Genomic DNA, 21955 nt, shown 5'->3' with positions numbered 1-21955 from the left:
GAGAGGTACAGTGGGGGGGTTTCACACTGGGTTTGAGAGGTACAGTGGGGGGGGGGGGTTTCACACTGGGTTTGAGGGGTACAGTGAGTGATTCACACTTGGTTTGAGGGGTACAGTGGGTGGTTCACACTAGGTTTGAGGGGTACAGTGGGTGGTTCACACTAGGTTTGAGGGGTACAGTGGGTGGTTCACACTGAGTCTGAGGGGCACAGTGTGAGGTTCACACTGAGCCTGAGGTGCACAGTGCGAGGTTCACACTGAGTCTAAGGGGCACAGTGCGAGGTTCACACTGGGTCTAAGGGGCACAGTGTGAGGTTCACACTGGGGTTTGAGGAAGTGCAGGGGTTCATACGGGGCCTGAGGAGTACAAAGAATATAGTATTGGGATGAGAAATAATTTCATGGTTGAGAACAGCTAAGGTTAGGGTGCAAGGTAAACATTGCTGGTCCAGCAGCAGTCTGGGTCAAGGATTCAACAAAGTAGTCACAAGACAAGTGTAAAAATTATCACTGTATAATAAGCTACAGTAGTTGAAAATTAAATCCAAGATAAGCCAATGCTGTACAATACTTATCATGTTTAAGAGTATTTAAAGGGTTGTCTAAGCCTAACATTTGTTACGTAAGTAGTATTCATTTGAAGAATTAATAAAGTACTATTTTGAAGAATAAATATAGTATTCATTTGAAAAATTTAGTAGTCATTTAAAGAATAAATACAGTATACTGTATACATAATGAATACAGTATATAGTATTCATTTAAAGAATACAATTACTGAAAATTTAAGTAAAACAATTTTAAATGTAAAACATACCTACTATATTTTTATTAGCATGGCTTTTGCCTTTTTCTCAAGAGAAATGGGGAGAAAATAAATGGTGCACATCTATTTTGTTACAGTATTTTGAAATAGACAAGGACAATACCTGTATTAACCACCCCATAGTCAAATAAATTGGGTGGGCACAGCATGCAATGCACACCCCTGACACCCGACTCACACCAATTATGAACATAGTGCATATTATACTCAACACTCATCTTAACTACATCTCACATTTCTAACTCTATAAACCTAGAGATTATCATTTTCTCGCTGTTTTAACTCACAGTCTCCCTTCTCTCTCTCTCTCTCTCTCTCTCTCTCTCTCTCTCTCTCTCTCTCTCTCTCTCTCTCGTACATCAAATTAGCTGTATCTCGTACCATAGCTCATCGTCGATCTTTATAGCCTATTCCACTGCTTTAACGAATCAAGTTTTGTGTCTGTTTAAGCCTGGTGAAGCTCCCCCAATTGACCGTCTGAATGGTTTAACTAGGCCTTACTTTGTCTTATTATATTACAATAATATTGACTGTTTTACTACAATGTTACAAACTGCCACGTGTAGGCAGATCGACACGCACTACAACTAGTTATATTGAATCAAACCATGTGCTAGTATGAACCATTCTCTAGTGAGATTTCCTTTGTGTAGTTATTTTTTAATTGCCATATTTAGTTACATTTGCATTTATGCAACTACCCTAGATTCCATGAAGGATTACGTTGTGTATCAACAGCGAGCTATGAAATGCTCTGAAATCACCATTTCACAGGATGGTTAGTCAAAGAGAGTCGTGTGATCAGTGACCATGTATAATGAGGACAGACCTTTTCATTTTAAATTTGTAATTTACATTAGTTCTTGAGCAAATCACTGAAGTGTGCAGTATTTGTCATTGAATTTTGCAAGCATATTTATTTGATATATGAAGGAAATAAAGCAAGTACGAGCACGTGGTGATGAGTACTTATGACAAATGCAGCGACGAGTTTGATCGCCAAGCTTGGTGGAAGACAGCCAACACTGCCGACGCTGAAGATCCTCACTAAGTATTCGGAGCAGGTGAGGCAGATTATGGCTAGTGAGGAGGGCTTCAGCAGGAATATGGATACCCACCCAAACAGGAATGCTGGTATGGGACCCCACCAAGTCCTCTTGCGCTCCCCCGATGCAAAACCCTGCATGTAATAAGCGTACTCTCCTCCCGAGGCCTCGACGAGTGTTCCAAGCTCGGCGTAGGCTAGTGCGCCTGTGTGTACATGTGTGGGTGACCGAGTCTTAGTTAACAACAACAACTACACTCACATCACACTACAAGGGCAACCTCCCCTCAGGCTAAGCTCGTTAAAGCGGCAGTAAACCATAAGATGCATTCATCAGTTTCAGCACTGTGTGTATTCAAAATTGATACTTTCTCAAGTTATTATTATATGCTAGAATGCATTAAATAGTTAGACCTAACTTAGGTTAGGTTCTGTTGGTAATTTTGGGTATTTGCAGTATGTGGATGAAATATTTAGAGAAGTGCAACTCTAGCAGAGGGCAAAGGAAGCACTGTTCGAGAAAAGTACACACACACATCACTTGTGAGTTGTGTGTAAATTATTTTTATCCATGACAGGGTTTGGTGGCCGGATTAACGAGCATTTGGCCTTTGCTGAGGAGGACAGGTTGACAAAGCAAATATAACTCATGCAACACAAATTTAGTTATTAATGCACCTGTTACAAAGGAAAATGGTTCAGTCCAGGGAATATATAAAATCACAATTACAGGAATGAAAGAAGTCGTGCAGTAGTGGAATTGTCAAATTCAACTGAAACAAAAGAGAGACTAATTAACTTTCTGCATCTAAAAATAAAAAAATATGAAAGCCATGCAAACACAAAATTATACACTGAAATATTATACTGCTGAAAAAGGGAAAACAAATAAATTAGCCTGGAATAGCCTAAACAAGAAGCAAACACTGAAAAGAAAGAATGAAGACAAAATTACATGATGCTGTGAACTGGAAAAAAAAAATTGCTTTAAATTACGAGTGAAAAGGATAACTGGACCAGTGTACCAAGAGTAACAAGCATCATCTTAATGTCTCCTCCGAATAGGAAGGATTTAATTATTAGCTCAAGAGCAGAATCTGAAGATATTAAGCATGACATAGCTGGTAAAAGGTTGCAGGTTTATAGTACAGAATACACTAGGGGGTGGTGGTGGTGGTGGGGGGGGGATTTAAGATGAGTGACTGAAGTGGTTTTTAGTCTACTGGTCAAATAACCTAAATAGATAAATGCACAGCAATAGGAAGAAATAATTTGTATAAATCAATTCACTTTTCAAATGAAGCAAGAGCATAATAAACTTAGTCTGCTAAGAAAAGGTAGCTACAGGTGTTGATCCAGTGTCCAAAGATGGATTTATAAACCAAATAGAAAAAATAAAATGAACAGAATGACCGACGTGGGCCAACTACACACCTCTTGGACTCCACAACAACCCCACCCATCCTTTCCACACAACAGCCTACAACCACCCCTTCCCCACACAGACTGGAGGACAGCATGAGGCTACAAGATGACCGGGACAAACTGAAGGAATGGTCCAACAAATGGCTATTAGAATTTAACTCAAGCAAGTGTAAAGTAATGAAAAATAGGTGTAGGGAGCAGGAGGCCAGATACAGGATACCATGTGGGAGATGAATTCCTTCAAGCATCATAGAGAAAGATCTGAGGGGTTGATATCATGCTGGACTTGTCCTCTGAAGCCCACAGCAAGAGGATATCAGCAGCAGCAGATGTTAAGATGGCCAACATAAGAACGGCTTTTAGAATCTTGAGTAAGGAACCATTTAGAACCATATATACCACATATGTCAGACATATCCTGGAGTATGCAGCTCTAGCATGGAGTTTGTATCTAGCATGGACTCCATATCTAGTCAAGCACAAGACTAAATTGAAGATGGTTTGAGGGTATGCCACCCGACTAGTACCCAAGGCTGAGGGGTATGAGCAACAAGGAAAGAGTATGGGAATTAAACCTCATGTTGCTGGACGACACAAGAGTTAGGGGAGACATGATTAATACATACAAAATCCTCAGATTATTTTGTATGTTATACAACCATATATATATATACATATATATATATATATATATATATATATATATATATATATATATATATATATATATATATATATATATTTATATATATATATATATATATTATATATATATATATTATATATATATACAGGGTTGATAAAGACATTATTAAAAACAGGTGATACAAACAAGAAGGAGAACATGTGGAAACAGAGTACTCAAATGAGCCCCCACTGACAGTAGAAAGAAATTTTTCAGCGTCGCAGTAATTACCAAACGGATTGTACTAGGCTGTGATGTGGTGGAGGCTGACTCCAGTTTCAAATGTAGATATGATAAAGCCCAGTAGACTCAGGAATGTGTATACCAGTTAACTGACTGTTAAGAGGTGGAACCAGAGCTGAAGCTCAACTCCCTCAAGCACAATTGAGTGAGTACAGCCTGCAAGCCTTACACCCCTCCCTCCCCTTCACACACAGGGGGCCAATGGCTGAGTGGACAGCACTTGGGACTCGTAATCCTAGGTGTCCGGGTTTGATCCTTAACGACGGTGGAAAATAAATGGGCAGATATTCTTTCACCCTGATGCACCTGTTACCTAGCAGTAAATAGGTACCTGGGAGTTAGACAGCTGTTAGGGGCTGCATCTTGGAGGAGGATGTGTTTGTGTTGAGGAAAAAAAAAAGTTGATTGACAGTTGACAGGCGGGCCGAAAGAGCAGAGCTCAACCCCCGCAAGTACAACTAGGGGAAAACAACTAGGTGAATACACCAACAACAACAAAAAGCCACAACCTGATAACTCTGAAGAGAAAACATTAAACCCCAAACTATAAAACTTTAAAAACTGGTGTTAGTCAAACATGCAGTATAACACCATTACACTAGCTAGCATAGTGACTACTAGATGGTAACAACGAGCTAATTTTAAATTATAAACGAGAACGTAAATAAAAAAATCTATATATAATGGCCAATAAACAATAAAGCATGCAGATTAAACAATAAATTAAGAACCTGTACGATGTAATTGGTGTTGCTATGGTAATGAAGGTTTTTTTGAACTGTGTTCCTTGTAAAAATGTCTATTTAATCCAAATTTACAAAGGGAAGGTGATGAAGGCTAAGTAATTCCGTCGCTGGGTGTGGTCGTATCAACTGCTCAACAAACCAGTTAGGTAAACTCGGGTAAACCATTATTATACGTCAATGCCAAGCTGTGTATACATTCACAGAGGGAAAACTTGTGCTCTAGAATTGAGCTTTAACTTTAATATGAAAATACTGTACTAGGAAACATGTAGACGGGCCGTTGTCTTGTATAAGACAATGAATTGTAAACATTATTATCTCTTATCCTCCTCATCCACCCTCTCATACCCACATCCACCCACCCTCTCCCCCCTCTCATACCCACATCCACCCACCCTCTCCCCCTCTCATACCCACATCCACCCACCCTCTCCCCTCTCATACCCACATCCACCCACCCTTTCCCCTCTCATACCCACATCCACCCACCCTCTCCCTCCTCTCATACCCACATCCACCCACCCTCTCCCCCCTCTCATACCCACATCCACCCACCCTCTCCCCCTCTCATACCCACATCCACCCACCCTCTCATACCCACATCCACCCACCCTCTCCCACTCTCATACCCACATCCACCCACCCTCTCCCCCTCTCATACCCACATCCACCCACCCTCTCCCCCCTCTCATACCCACATCCACACACACCTCCTTCCTCAGACCAAGTCCATTCTATCCAGCGGTCGACCCCAAAGACGCACTCATAAATTTTAACATTATTCATTCAAAATAGTAATTTTCTCAAATATAAATTATTATATATTAGCACATTGTGTATATTTAGGCACTGGTTAGGTTAGGTTAGGTTTAGGTTCTGTTGGCTTTTATTTGTATTTGTAGTACGTGGGTGAAGCATTTAGTGTTGTGGTTCGAACAAAAGTTGCCCACGAAGTACTTGTTCGGGAAGTGTTCGAACGTCATCAATTGCGAGTTGTGGGTAAATGGTTTTTCAATCATAAACAGGGGGGGGGGGTTTGACGGGTGCATGGAATGGACTTTGCCGTTTGTTTATGAAGACAGTCTGCCTTCATATACTTTTCTCCCCACTCCTTCCCCCCCTCCCCCCATCACTTGATTTTGATTTATATGCAGTACAAAGAAAATACAAAGGTTTGCACACGTACATACTCTGATGATTACATGATCAGAAATATGAACGGGGTTGGCGATGAGTCACAATAACGTGGCTAAAGTATGATGACCAGACCACACACTAGAAGGTGAAGGGACGACGACGTTTCGGTCCGTCCTGGACCATTCTCATGGTCCAGGACGGACCGAAACGTCGTCGTCCCTTCACCTTCTAGTGTGTGGTCTGGTCATGAACGGGGGTTGTATATTCTTGTATAATAAAAATGTTTTCTATCATAAATATGCTCTGAAGCAGCAACAGTCCATAGCTATAACGACTGTGGATTATTATTTTAAGGATAGGTCTATATTCTGCATCCTTCTTCCCTACTCTCACCTAATTCTTCTCCTTTTCCTGCGTCTCTCCATTCGTGTTTGGTAGGCTGTCTAACAATATAAAGGAATATGATTGTCCTCGCCTATTTGTGCCTGCAGGATCGAGCACTGGCTCTTGGCTCCCGCCTTTCTAGGCACGGGTTGTTACTTTAAAGCAATGACTTCTGTCCTACTTCCCTATCATATCTAGTTTTAAAACTATGAATAATGTGACATTATCATTGTTAATCGTTTGTCCTTTGATATATTGTGAAGGGTGGCGCTACGGGTCTTGCGCTATCGATCGTTATCTCTGCATTAAAACTGTTTAGCTTCACATATTGATAATACTTGATACCTAGGAACCAAAAACGTGGCCATCCCTATTATTTTCATCTAGTCAGCTTTGACATTCAGTTTTATTAAAGCCTAACTTGCATTTCATACTTTCAATTGGATCAAACTGTTGATAACTAAAATAAAGCTAATGTGGTTCGAACAAAACCAGTGGGTGGATCAGGTATTCCAAAGGATACCTGATCAACCAGGCTGTGACTCATACGTCAGGCTGCGAGCAGCCGCGTCCAACAGCCTGGTTGATCAGTCCAGCAACAAGGAGGCCTGGTCGACGACCGGGGCCGCGGGGACGCTAAGCCCCAGAAGCACCTCAAGGTAACCTCAAGCTAATGTAAAGTACACCCTCACTATCGTGCACCATACCAAGCCTCATTCATAGTCAGGGGTGCCCAATAACCTCCACCCTCCAACCCGTTCTCGCAAATTCGTATAGTCAATACAACCCGTTCTCGCAAATTCGTATAGTCAATATTGACTTATTAACTACGTGCATAGGTGATATACTAAACATAATAGATACCCTTAAAAAGATTCATAGAAAACACCGACCTTACCTAACCTTGTTAGTATCTTAAGATAAGCATCTTATAGCTTCGTAATTACAATTGTTACTTAACCTATTATAGGTATAGGTTAAGTAATAATTTTAATTACGAAGCTATAAGATGCTTATCTTAAGATACTAACAAGGTTAGGTAAGGTCGGTGTTTTCTATGAAGCTTTTTAAGGGTATCTATTATGTTTAGTATGTCACCTATGCACTTATTTAGTAAGTCAATATTGACTTTACAAATTTGCGAAAACGGGTTGCACCCTCACCCCCCAAGCCACTCTCGTCCTGGCCTCACCAATAGTAAGAGCACCCAAAAGCTGTATGGCCATCAGCGGAGGCTCACAGTCCGAGGCGAAGGCTTCGACGAGGTACTTGGAGAAGGAGAGGCAGATGATGGCCAGCATGGCGGGCTTGAGCAGGATGATGGACACCCAGGCAAAGAGGAATGCCGGCAGGTGACCGAACGCCGTCAGGAAATATGTGTGTTCTGCTCCCGAGGAAGGGATCATGCAGCCCAACTCAACGTAACACAGCGCCCCTGTGGCCAGTCGTCGCAGGGTACACAGAGGGTTATACAGTAGATCGGGCAGGGGGGTCGAGTCGTCATACAGTGGGGGAGGGGTTCGAATTGCCATATACCAGAATAAGGTGGTATACAGGGACAGGGAGGGGGGGTTGCCACACAGTGGGGGAGGGTAGTGTACAGGGGATGGGGAGAGGTTCGAATTGCCATATACCAGAATAAGGTGGTATACAGGGAGAGGGGGAGGGGGGTTGTCATACAGTGGGGGAGGGGTTCGAATTGCCATATACCAGAATAAGGTGGTATACAGGGAGAGGGGGAGGGGGGTTGTCATACAGTGGGGGAGGGGTTCGAATTGCCATATACCAGAATAAGGTGGTATTCAGGGAGAGGGGAGGGGGGGTTGCCATACAGTGGGGGAGGGGTTCGAATTGCCATATACCAGAATAAGGTGGTATACAGGGAGAGGGGAGGGGGGGGTTGTCATACAGTGGGGGAGGGGTTCGAATTGCCATATACCAGAATAAGATGGTATACAGGGAGAGGGAGGAGGAGGGGTTGCCATACAACATCGAACAGTGGAGGAGGAAGGGGTTAAGTCGTAGAATGTTAATCATGACCATCCAACAGTAGACAAGTTCCAGCACCAGCAGTAGGGTCGCAAACAACGGGAGAAGAAACGGGTACAACAGTGTCAAATTTAGTAATAATTTACAAAACGAAGTACGACAAGACACAAGAGTTATATTTTGCACACAGAGAGAGACGTAGGGAGAGAAAGTGGAGATAGCAGCAGCAGCAGTAGTGACGATGGTGGTCCGGAGACGTCCATGAGATAACCACGCAGGAGTTGATATCGTTGAGTTGATATCGTTGAAGTCGTCAGTATCCCCACACACAGCAGTCGCCACACACCAAGATAACGTCCCAAGGAAAGCATCAGAGTAGAAAATAAAATTGACCATATTTATATACAGAACTCGCACATATTATATATACATGGTACAGTACATATATTATTAGCATCGCCATCACATTCCATCAGACATCTGAAACAACAAACACAGTAATATCATACCGTAGTGTCCCTGTGTTGGATGAAAAACAATTTTATGAATATTCAATGAAAAATGTTGAATCAATAACATTTATTTTTAACATAAATTAATCAATATTGCATAAAGGTTTGCAGGATACAATTACATTTTAATCCAAAAAACTTTTAAAGAAATCCAGTATATAAAAGGCATCAAATCTATAAATAAAAAATAAACACAGTATATGAAAGGCAAACATCAAATCTATAAATCAATCAGAATGTTTGTAACTGCAACTATGTATGTACTTTTCCTAAATAAAATATTATTATTATTATTATTAAATAACAAAAGTTTAAAAATATCAAAATAAGAATATTGTACGAAAGTCCACGGACATACCAACCCACGTTTGACTTGAATAAACTATTGTACTCTATATTCACCTCATTCCTCCAAAAAGGGTTAGTACTTATAGCACCAATTTCGTCAAACGTACACTAATGAGCTGTGAGCTCAAAACGGTTCACATATTGTGTTAGTTATTTAGCCTAAATGGCAATCTTAACACTGGAAATGTGCTAAACAATATAACCTAATCTGTCCCAGCATTCCTAGGCCTAATATACGTGATCTTAAGCCTAATACATTTGTCAGCTATACTAGGTCCAGGAATGCTTAAGGTGCCTTTTTGGTCGACTTATTTCGTGCCATGGACGAAAGTACCGGAACAAAACGTGTACATTGTTGACTGTTTAAGTCCAGTTTTGTACCTTCGACCGAATATGGCCAGATAATTATCAGGAGAAAGAACTAAGGCGGCTCGCCTATATAACACTGGGAAGAGATACGAGGATAAGGATTTAGGATAAGACTGAGGGAAGGAATGGTGGCCAACTACCCTGAACATCGGGGGATTGAACGCCGATTTGTAAGGAGCGAAGTCGTCTCTCTACCAACCAGTCCAAGTGGTTGAGTAGATGAAAGTACTATAATTTTAGAAGGATGGTTTGGGATACACAGACTGTTTCTTTTATGCCTGTTACCCGCCCTAACTATACAAGATTACAAGCACTGACCTACCCCGAACTTATTTGTTTTAGGACGAGCAAAACGTAACTTATATTTCAATAATACCTTTATCATAACCCCGTACCAACACCTTCAATATTTATTTGAGCACCATTGGACAGTTACCGAATATTAAATGACTTCAAACACAAACCAGAAATGATTAAATGAACAAATCCACAAGGGCCGTGACGAGGATTCGAACCTACGTCCGAGAGCATTCCAGACGCTGCCTTAATCGACTGAGCTACGATAGGGTATAGCTCAGTCGATTAAGGCAGTGTCTGGGATGCTCCCGGACGCAGGTTCGAATCCTCGTCACGGCCCTTGTGGATTTGTTCATTTGATGCATCACGCTATTGTGATTTCTGTGTGTAGTGTCATTAATGATTAATTTTGGAGACTAAAGAGAGCGTCCACATGATTCAATGATTTCCCGAGACAAGGTAACAGCACTTGAGAAATGTTAATAGCATCTTATTCCGACTTTTGTGACTGAATTCATACATCGCGTGTTCAGTCTATCAAGCACTGTTGGGTGTGGCTAGTACCCGATTGGGTGACCACTGACAATCTCTCCTTTGCATGGGGGACCTGGATAAGCCTAACAGTTAACAGTGCGAGAGATGCCTAATAAGAATAACTTATTTCGTCGGGGGACAGGCAGCCTGTGTATATACATGTTAGACCTATATCGAGGACCCCCCTAAGGTCCAACTACTGCCCCCCCCCCTCCCCTTAGGATGCAGCCCCACAACAAGCTGACTAACTCCTGGGTACCAATTTACTGCTAGGTAGACAGGAGCATTAGATGAAAGGAAATGTGGCCATCATTTCTATCCCGCCCGGGATTCGAACCCAAACTGCCGATGGTGAGAGGAGAATGAAGCCGAGTGTGCTACGGGGACGCTGTACAACAACGAAGCCAAAGCCACCGCCGGACGCACGAACAAAAAACGAGTCTCCGTCTGACGTCAGCACACTGACATCAACATTAACAAGTTAAATTCATACAAATCTTGGCAGCCTGGTACCAGCCCGCCGCCGCCCTAAATAGAAGCCGCGCAGTGACGTCACAGTGGCCCACAAGGCATGAATGGCTATAGTTCACCCGCCAATGGACGAAGGTGACGACTGATCATTTACATCTTGGTTAATATGACTCGCGCGAGATTCCAGAGTCATCTTTCACAGTCTCAGACGTACTGGCAGGAGTCCAAGGGTCATAGTCTCAAGATAACTCCACCACCTCTCAACCCTTACAACACATTACCTAACCCACAGTCCATGAATGATCAGTAACTCTAAAGATTCATTCACCTTTTAATCTCTTGAGGAAGAACCCCTCCTTAGGGTTCACGAGGAACCACCTTAGACACGACAAGTGGTCGTCTTCGGGGACTACCTGACTACAGGGAACAAAAGTCATCTGACAAGGATTCATCAAGGACCCATTGTCACTCAACTGAGGAGGAGGAATTATCAAGGGAAAGCGCCAAGCCATTACGATTATACAGCACTTGGAAAGGGTCAGGATAAGGATTTGGGATGGGACGGGGGAAAGGAATGGTGCCCAACCACTTGTGGACGGTGTCACTCAACTGAGTGATACATTTAAAAGAACTCAATCGAGATCCATCAGCGTCTTTAAGAGTTTACTCTAAGGAAATCTTTCCTCAGTCCTGCCAACTTTATGTCTATATTAAATACACTACGAGCATGAGGTCATTCTCCACCCAAAGTCATTCCTCTTATAAACGACCTCGTAGTGCTTCGGAGCTCACAAACTCTTCAACAAACGTAAACTAAGCCGCTATGATTGAGAAAAGATGTACGTGTTTCGTAAAGAGCACCCACGTAAATGCTTGATGAATGTTGTCTATAATTTCTTTAAGTGAATCACCCTAAATGATCCATCATGTGTCCTTATAACCTGTTCTGGTGATGAGTCTGAGATACACCATGATGAGTCGGCGACTGTCCTCCCGCGCTTGGGAAGCTCTCATGAAGGCGCTCGCTAATAATAGCGACTATCCAAGCCACTCGTGACGCTCGAAATACCTAAGCTAATTAACGTTTCGTAACTAGCAACTTAATAACTAAAATGACTTGGATAACAGCGACACGAGTGTCTAAATAATGACTCGAGTGGACTAACAGTATTTTGGAGTCACACACACAGCCTTCCGTGAAGGACTCGAGGAGGGTGGGGGTGGGGGGTGCCACTAACACACAAGAGGATACGTGGCACTGGAGAGGATACATGACACTGAGGGAGGATACATGACACTGAGGGAGGATAAACGACACTGATGGGACTAACCAAGGAGGGGGGTGGGGTGGTGCCACTAACACACAAGAGGATACGTGGCACTGGAGATGATACATGACACTGAGGGAGTATACATGACACTGAAGGGGGATACATGACACTGAGGGAGGATACATGACACTGAGGGGACTCATCAAGGAGGGGGGGGGGGGGTGTGCCACTAACACACAAGAGGATACGTGACACTGGAGAGGATACATGACACTGAGGGAGGATACATGACACTGAGGGGACTCACCAAGGAGGGAGAGGCCGCCGCAAGCAGCCCATACGACGAGAGACAAGCCCACGCTCCCAGTGCGTTCTAGCAGACCCTTCGGGCTTACAAAGATTCCTGACCCTGAAAGACAGTACACAAAATTAAAACAACACTTAAGTCTTTCAATGTATGAGGCGGAGAAAGTTGCTTTCCTGTGTGCAATTGTCACGTGTAGGCTACGAACGCATTCACAATTGCAGTTAATGATAGCAATGAATGGTGAATCTCCATTCATATATGCAGGAAAGGTAGAGAGGTCTCACCTCCTTGGGACGGGCGCTGCCCGGGTGTGGGTTCGAGGTATGAAGGAGCTTGGGAATGATTCGAGAGAAGATGAAGTCATTGAAAATGACTTCATCATTTTCAATGATGAAGAACGAATGACTTCATCATCTTCAGACTATGAAGATTTTCATAGTCTGAAGATGATAAAGTCATTCATCAATCATCAATCATTCATCAATAGTCTGAATCTTCTTTTGAAGATAGTTCAAAAGACTATGTTCTATGTCCTATGTTCAGACTATGTCTGAACATAGTCTATGAGCATTCAGACTATGTCTGAACATAGTCTGAATCTTCTTTTGTCTGAAGATGACTTCATTATCTTCAGACAAATGAAAATGACTTCATCTTCAGACTATCTGAAGATGTGTCTGCCAGAAACAAATATTGATACTTAAAAGAAATGGTGCACCCGTAATCTGGTGACCATTATATATGAACTACTAAAGTTATAATATATACACACAAAGACAGCATGATTGTGAGTTTCAACAATACATAAAACAGCTGTGGGCTAAGTTTATCATTAAAAAGCATGGCAATGATGTATACATATTCCCGATAAAATACTTATGGTTTATGTAATATAATTCAGATTAAATCTGGAATATATGGAAATCAAACACACACACACACATACACACACACACACACACACACACACACACACACACACACACACACACACACACACACACACACACACACACAAGAGAAGGTGAAGGAGGCCAAGACCGTTAGTAGTTTCAAAGCGTTATATGACAAAGAGTGCTGGGAAGACGGGACACCACGAGCGTAGCTCTCATCCTGTAACTACACTTAGGTAATTACACACACACACACACACACACACACACACACACACACACACACACACACACACACACACCTGGAGTGCATAATTATAGAATGTGAAAACGGCGTAGATATTACATCTGGCCAGTCTACCGCACATTTAAACCATTACTACAAGTTACAATGATAAGAAAGGCTCAAGACTTCTCAAGAACAGGTCAGCCATTACGGCACAGACCAGAGGTAGAGCACTTCCGGTCTTATGCTTGCTTGAAGAGTCCAAATTTTGTATCAAAATCAAAATTTTTCTTGAAAATATTGTTTTACTCTCCATGTATATATTTTAATTTTCACTTTTATAACTAAAAACAAACATCAAAAGTGCTCTTCGATTTAGTAAAAGACTTAACTTTCTCCTGTTTTTGCTCTAATTCAGTGTATTTAAATAATTAAGTAGATTCGTTTGGAATCTACAAAACTATAGGCTATTATAATTTAAATATCTCTTAACTATAGGCTATTGTAATTTAACTATCTTTTAACTATAGGCTATTGTAATTTAACTATCTTTTAACTATAGGCTATTATAATTTAAATATCTCTTAACTATAGGCTATTGTAATTTAACTATCTTTTAACTATAGGCTATTGTAATTTAACTATCTTTTAACTATAGGCTATTATAATTTAACTATCTTTTAACTATAGGCTATTATAATTTAACTATCTTTTAACTATAGGCTATTGTAATTTAACTATCTTTTAACTATAGGCTATTATAATTTAACTATCTTTTAACTATAGGCTATTATAATTTAAATATCTCTTAACTATAGGCTATTGTAATTTAACTATCTTTTAACTATAGGCTCTTATAATTTAACAATCTTTTAACTATAGGCTATTATAATTTAACTATCTTTTAACTATAGGCTATTGTAATTTAACTATCTTTTAACTATAGGCTATTATAATTTAACTATCTTTTAACTATAGGCTATTGTAACTTAACTATCTTTTAACTATAGGCTATTATAATTTAACTATCTTTTAACTATAGGCTATTATAATTTAACTATCTTTTAACTATAGGCTATTGTAATTTAACTATCTTTTAACTATAGGCTATTATAATTTAACTATCTTTTAACTATAGGCTATTATAATTTAACTATCTTTTAACTATAGGCTATTGTAATTTAACTATCTTTTAACTATAGGCTATTATAATTTAACTATCTTTTAACTATAGGCTATTGTAATCTATAGCCATTTCTTACAACACCTCACTCTAAACCAATCAACTTTATGACGTCTTCGCTAATAGCCCAATCATGCTGCTGCCAATCACCCACCTCCTCTCATCCTTACAACACAACCATTTATACGTTTGTAACAAACAAAGGCTCATGGTACCTACCAATCACCGTAGCAAACAATAGCTAACCAATCACGGTATCAAACATACCTTATCTAATCATAGCTCGGTCTAGCCATACACCCTTCACAATCATCAGCAAGACTAACCAATCACGACACTTAAACACACATTCCCCCGGACCAATCAAACCAATACAAAACAGAAACAAATAACACTTAGTGGGCCAGCCAGGGGCCGGATTCACTAAGCAGTTACGCAAGTACTTACGAACACGTACATCTTTCCTCAATCTTTGACGGCTTTGGGTTACATCTATTAAACAGTTTACATGAATGAAAACTTGCCAATCAACGGTTGTTATTGTTATAAACATCATCCTGTTGTTTCGAAGCTCCTTAACTGTTTGATAATTGTAAACAAAACCGCCAAAGATTGAGAAAAGATGTACAGGGGCCAGATTCACGAAAGCACTTACGAACCTGTACATCTTTTCTTAATTTTTGGCGAATTTGTTTACAATTATTAAACAGTTAATGAGCTCGGAAGCACCAGGAGGCTGTTTATAACAATAACAACAGTTGAATGGGAAGTTTTCATGCTTGTAAACTGTTTAATAAATGTTAACTAAAGCCGTCAAAGATTGAGGAAAGATGGACACGTTCGTAAGTGCTTGCGTAAGTGCTTTCGTCAATCTGGCCCCAGGTTCGTAAGTGTTTGCGTAACTACATCGTGAATCTAGCCCCAGAGGTTTTCAGGGCCCTGAAAACAATCTAGCCCCAGAGGTTTTCAGGGCCCTGAAAACAATCTAGCCCCAGAGGTTTTCAGGGCCCTAAAAACAATCTAGCCCCAGAGGTTTTCAGGGCCCTGAAAACAATCTAGCCCCAGAGGTTTTCAGGGCCCTGAAAACAATCTAGCCCCAGAGGTTTTCAGGGCCCTGAAAACAATCTAGCCCCAGAGGTTTAGGAGCCCTGAAAACAAACACCAATCACTATCAAGAGCGAAGATTGACACTTACCAATCATAGTCCCGACAATCAGAGCAACCCCACTGAGGAGTCCCACCCTCCTCTCGAGGTTAACAGCGTCATTCGGAGCTGGTCTGCCCCCCTCCACACCTGCACACTTGCCTCCTTCAGCTTGGCCCTCTGACCTCTGGAGGCGCGGCCCTCGGCCCCGGACATTCTCACTGCTCCCCACGCCCTCATGTCCTGCAACGGAGATAATGGCTTAGTCAGGGGCGATAAGGGAGGGGGGAAGATAGGGGGAGGGGGAAGTGAGGGAGAGAACATAAGAACATAAGAATAAAGGCAACTGCAGAAGGCCTACTTGCCCATACGAGGCAGCTCCTATCTATAACCACCCAATCCCACTCATATACATGTGAGGGGGGAGAGGGAAGTGATGGGGGGGGGAGGGAAGTGGGGGGGAGGGAAGTGAGGGGGGAGGGGGAGTGGGGCGCATTATGGGGGGAATACATAATGTAGTAGATTATTGCAGCAACATTATCACCAAACAGTTGACATAGCTTGGAACATCTGAAAAATGAATCGACCTATAAAAAGCTGACATCACAGTGACAATATATATAAATATATGTGTATGTAAATCACAAAAATAAACACATGATAAGTGTGACAGTGTCAGACCACCGAGGACGAATTGAAACAGGAATTTCCTTAAGTACTTTCGTATTTAATAATACATCTTCAGAAGGATGAATATGTATTATTCTGAAGATGTATTATTAATCCTTCTAAAAATGTACTATTAAATACGAAGGTACTTAAGGAAAATTCTTGTTTCAATTCCTCCTCCGTGGTCTGACACTGTCATAAATATATATATATATATATATATATATATATATATATATATATATATATATATATATATATATATATATATATATATATATATATATATATATACACAAGGAAACCTTCCCCCCCCCCTCCCACACACACATCTAAATCAATACAGTTTACCCAACACACAAAACAATGAGACGGCGGACAGTGTCTCGACAAAGCAACTGAAATATAACACTTACAAGTTCAAGATAGAGAAGTGTTGGCACCAGGCGTGGTTGATCAACAAGTCCAATGGCTGGCATAATGTTAAAGCCACTTTTATCCACAACTTCAAAAGCAGATATGACCAAGAACGGGTGTTGAATACATAGAGTAAGGGCTCACCATAGCCCGTGCTACTTGGAACTTTTTGTTCCAGGTAGGGAATCTTAAACAAGAACAGGGTGTTGAATAGTGTCACTCACCGGGAATCCCTCACCAGACGCACCTCATACTCACAATCCACAAATATATTAGAACATAATAAATATCTAGTATCAACAAAACAATGATTCAGAGCAAACCGCAATTAATAATGCTGCAAAATCTTGCAGCATTAAACAGCATTTCAAAATATCTTAAATAAACCAATAATTCGAATCATCTTTTCCCAAAATTCTGCCCTAAAATGAAAAAAAAAATCCACAAATTATTAAAAGCGCGGCGCTAAGGGGGTGTTAGGGTAAGCGTGGATCAGAGTGAATAGAGTAAGCGTGGACTAGAGTGAATAGAGTAAAGAGTTAGCGACCATCTCTTGTGCCTTGAGACCCTAGCTGTCAACTACCATTGTAGCCTCGTGTACTAGGCTACCCCACACCCACACATATTCAATGACAGCGTAGCAGTGAGGGAGGAGAGGACGGAATGAAAGAAGGAATGAAGGAAGGGAGAGAGAGGGAATGCAGGCGGAAGGTAAGAACAAGGTACAGCAGAAGGGGCGACATATTAACTCACACTATCCACCTAACACAAGGCTGTTTACCTCAGAGTGGGGGTGACTGGGGCCGCCTCGCTAGTACTGGTCAATACTCGCTCCAAATGAGAGAAAAATAACCCGTCTCGAGTTAACAAATTAGCCAAATGGACATTCCAATTGGGTATATAAGAAATAATTTAGTCACCAGTATGTAGGGAAAAAATTGAACTAGCAAAAAAGGTAATTATCACACTATTTATCTAAAAATTCAAACAATTACATACATTCTTCAGAGAAAACACTTGACGAACCCTGAAAAATGTTGTGTTTATCTTCTATCATGTATACAATTTTCAGATTTATTATCATAAAAGGCTGAACAAATTAAAGAATGTATTCAATACGCTATACTAAGTTTCAAGTCTTGCCAGCCTCTGTATGCACGTGTGCGCGCGTATGTGCATGCGAGCCAGAGTACAATGAAGACAGCAGACATGTTAATCAATGCTGACAATTATGATAACGGGTCGGGTTATCTCGTAGCCTGGTGGATAGCGCGCAGGACTCGTAATTCTGTGGCGCGGGTTCGATTCCCGCACGAGGCAGAAACAAATGGGCAAAGTTTCTTTCACCCTGAATGCCCCTGTTACCTAGCAGTAAAATAGGTACCTGGGAGTTAGTCAGCTGTCACGGGCTGCTTCCTGGGGGTGGAGGCCTGGTCGAGGACCGGGCCGCGGGGACACTAAAAGCCCCGAAATCATCTCAAGATAACCTCAAGAAGATCTCCATGTGTCACAAAAAAATCCACCTGGTTAAATAAACCCTACAGAAGGAGATGCATACTCTCCTAATAAGTCACATTTTCAGGGAATTCCTCGACCTGACGCATTGTTGATAGTTGATTTCCGCCTTTCACAAACCTCATAGCCTAACCAGGGGCCAAATTCACGAACCAGTTACGCAAGCACTTACGAACCTGTCCCTCTTTTCTCAATCTTTGGCGGCTTTGTTTACAATTATTAAACAGTTAATGAGCTCTGAAGCACCGGGAGAGCCTGTTTATAACAATACCAACAGTTGATTGGCAAGTTTTCATGCTTGTAAACTGTTTAATAAATGTAACCAAAGCCGTCAAAGATTGAGGAAAGATGTACAGGTTCGTAAGTGCTTGCGTAACTGTTTCGTGAATCTGGCCCCAGCTCCCTAACAACCTTAAATCCCCTTTTCATTCCGAGAGCCCCAATTGTTGCCCCCTATTCGCCCCCCCCCTTCCCCTATCTCACCCCCAGTAACCAAAAAGAGCCGTACATTGTTGACTCGTTCAACTCCAATCACCGCCATTCAGAAGAGGCAGTTATTATTTGAGATAAAAATGCCAAACGGTTGCAACAATGCAACAGGGATCGATTGCCGTTTTGTTTTCAGTTTTGTAACCTGACAATATCAGCCACACCAAGTCCATAGTGGACCATAAAGGGTGAAAACAATGAATGGCGCGAGTTATGAAGGAATAATACCGCGGTAATAATGACATGTGTGATGAAACAAAAGAGCAGCGTGTGTGATCCGTTAAACCAAGGTTACAAACAAACACAGCCTGCAAACAGATGATTGATAAAGATCAAGTCACCCAAGAGGTGGCACGGGCATGAATAGCCCGTAAGTGCAAACAAAGACATACCACCATATATATATATATATATATATATATATATATATATATATATATATATATATATATATATATATATATATATATTTATATATATATATATATATATATATATATATATATATATATATATATATATATATATATATATATATATATATATATATATATACGGAACACACGAAGGTGAGGCTAGTGTTTAGATCTGACTCGCACGAGTGAAACACTCACGATATAAGCGGGTAATAATCACACTACGACCCCTTACGGGCTCACCATAGACCGTGCTACATGGACACTTCGTTCTGAGTAGTTAAATGTAAAACAACAGCAACACACTACGAACACAACTCCCGAACATTGGGTCTAATTATGCGAGTGTTGCTAAGTTCAAACTTTTGGCTCCTTCTAAAATGTGATTTTCAAAAGTCGATGAGCAATGACAAAGAGAAATCGCGAGGGCTGGAGAGATGAGTCAAGGGAGAGAAAGCCCAGAGGAGGAGAGAGAGAGATAAGCAAGATAGCAAGTGTCAAGAAAGATAGCAAAATTGGGGGGAGTATTGGTACTTGCGTAACTGTTTCCGCCTAACTGCGTATGCATTTTACGAGTTTCAAACCGTTAATCTATTCCTCGTCTCCATTGACAATCATTCATCCAATCCATCCTCCTCAAAATATAGCATTTTTATACCTATGTGGACCATGTTGACCAGACCACACACTAGAAGGTGAAGGGACGACGACGTTTCGGTCCGTCCTGGACCATTCTCAAGACAATCGACTTGAGAATGGTCCAGGACGGACCGAAACGTCGTCGTCCCTTCACCTTCTAGTGTGTGGTCTGGTCAACATACTTTAGCCACGTTATTGTGACTCATCGCCTGCATATGTGAACCATCGTACAAATATCGACGCGATGGACAAATGGAAAGTAGATGGGTACAATTCATTTTAGAGAGTCCGGGGAAAATTAAAGATAAAACCAAACTTAAATATTCCAAGGCCTATTATAGCATATATATGTACTATAGCAGACCTCAGATAACGTGAATTAGGCATAGGAAGGTTAGGGTTAGGTTTCAGTAGCAAAGTAGGAAAAAACTTGCCAATTTTGTCCAAATTTAATCATTCAAAAGCCTACTTTCTGTTGGTCCATCACGTCCATATTTGTACAACAGTCCTCATCGTTGTAAGTACTTTCATTATAGGACTATTTACTGGCTACATTAATCACAATTCGCGTATAGCGTAGGCCTCTAGATATACCACATTTGTTAATGGGTCCCTTCACCACTGTTAAAACTGCAGATCCTCCCCCCCCCCTCCCCCCACACTGCAGACACTATATACCTAATCTTAGGCCTAATTTAGCACATATAAGGATTACACAAGGCCTAGAAGTTGAGGTTTGCTTGTTGCCTTTCTTCCGTGCCCTCTACAAAAATTAACAAATCATATCTTTTTCCTTGCATGTGCAACAGTTTATATTCAGTAGTTCCATCCGTAGTTAACTGTGTAAATTCCTTTTCACTGTATGTTTACAGCGGATTTTGAAAACTTTTTTTCTGTAACTTCCCATCTCTTTGACTCACTGGCCCTCAAGGGCAACTGGGCAGGCTGAAACACGGTTCCTTAAGGTTCATATTTCATGAAATATTAGGAAATCTTAGCACCGAAGAAGCTAATAACGGGTTCATTAGGCTACAAAATTTTGTCAAGCCTCGTGTAAGTCTTGCAATAACCGCTGGGTTTCCATTTCTTGGCGTAAATGTAGGCTTTCAAACACTCAATTGTTTGTGTTAAGTTTCATGTATACAGAATGATGTAACTGTGAAGATTAGCGAGAGTAATGTACTAGGAGTTACTTAAATAGAAGTGAGGAGCAGAGACTCACCCATGTACCTGGCGCCAGACGTTGTTGCTAAAAGAGTGAGGGAGGCGAGGCCGGCCACCGTTGGCACCCAGGCCACCACTGGCACCCAGGCCACTACCACCTGGCACCCAGGCCACCACTGGCACCCAGGTCACCACTGGTACCCAGGCCACTACCACCTGGCACTCAGGCCACCGTTGGCACTCAGGCCACCACTGGTACCCAGGCCACCACTGGCACTCAGGCCACCGTTGGCACTCAGGCCACCACTGGTACCCAGGCCACCACTGGCACCCAGGCCACCACTGGCACCCAGGCCACCACTGGCACCCAGGCCACCACTGGCACCCAGGCCACCACTGGCACCCCAAGCCACCACCACCAGACCTTGTAGGGGCAGCTCCAACACTCACACATGGACACATATACTCGAGTCACCTATACATATGTATACCATTCTTGGCGCCATCTTCAAGAATTAGATACCGGACCGTTACAGCATTATTATATTCAAATTAAACTGCCAATAACCGACAGTTATAGTTGCTCCACATATTCGAATTAAGGGATAGCA

At 41.5% G+C, this 21955-nt stretch overlaps 1 protein-coding gene across 10 annotated transcripts in view; it reads right to left on the bottom strand.

Moving 5' to 3' along the window:
* sbm (L-type amino acid transporter sobremesa) overlaps positions 1 to 21955 on the bottom strand; it is an 87788-nt gene that overhangs the window by 28774 nt on the left and 37059 nt on the right. For 6 of the 10 annotated variants that reach the window (XM_069303500.1, XM_069303494.1, XM_069303493.1 and 3 more), the window contains exons 2-5: positions 16087 to 16278; positions 12590 to 12691; positions 7684 to 7926; positions 1796 to 2077 (exon numbers count right to left, since the gene is read on the bottom strand). In XM_069303500.1, the coding sequence (XP_069159601.1) occupies positions 1796 to 2077; positions 7684 to 7926; positions 12590 to 12691; positions 16087 to 16278 (819 nt within the window). The remainder of the gene's footprint in view (positions 1 to 1795; positions 2078 to 7683; positions 7927 to 12589; positions 12692 to 16086; positions 16279 to 21955) is intronic. The other 4 variants (XM_069303499.1, XM_069303498.1, XM_069303497.1 and 1 more) reach the window with 2 other exon arrangements.

The sequence above is a fragment of the Procambarus clarkii genome, chromosome 50, assembly GCF_040958095.1.
Source record: "Procambarus clarkii isolate CNS0578487 chromosome 50, FALCON_Pclarkii_2.0, whole genome shotgun sequence".
In the NCBI taxonomy this organism is placed as follows: Eukaryota; Metazoa; Arthropoda; class Malacostraca; order Decapoda; family Cambaridae; genus Procambarus; species Procambarus clarkii.
This window is presented reverse-complemented; position numbering and strand designations above follow the sequence as displayed.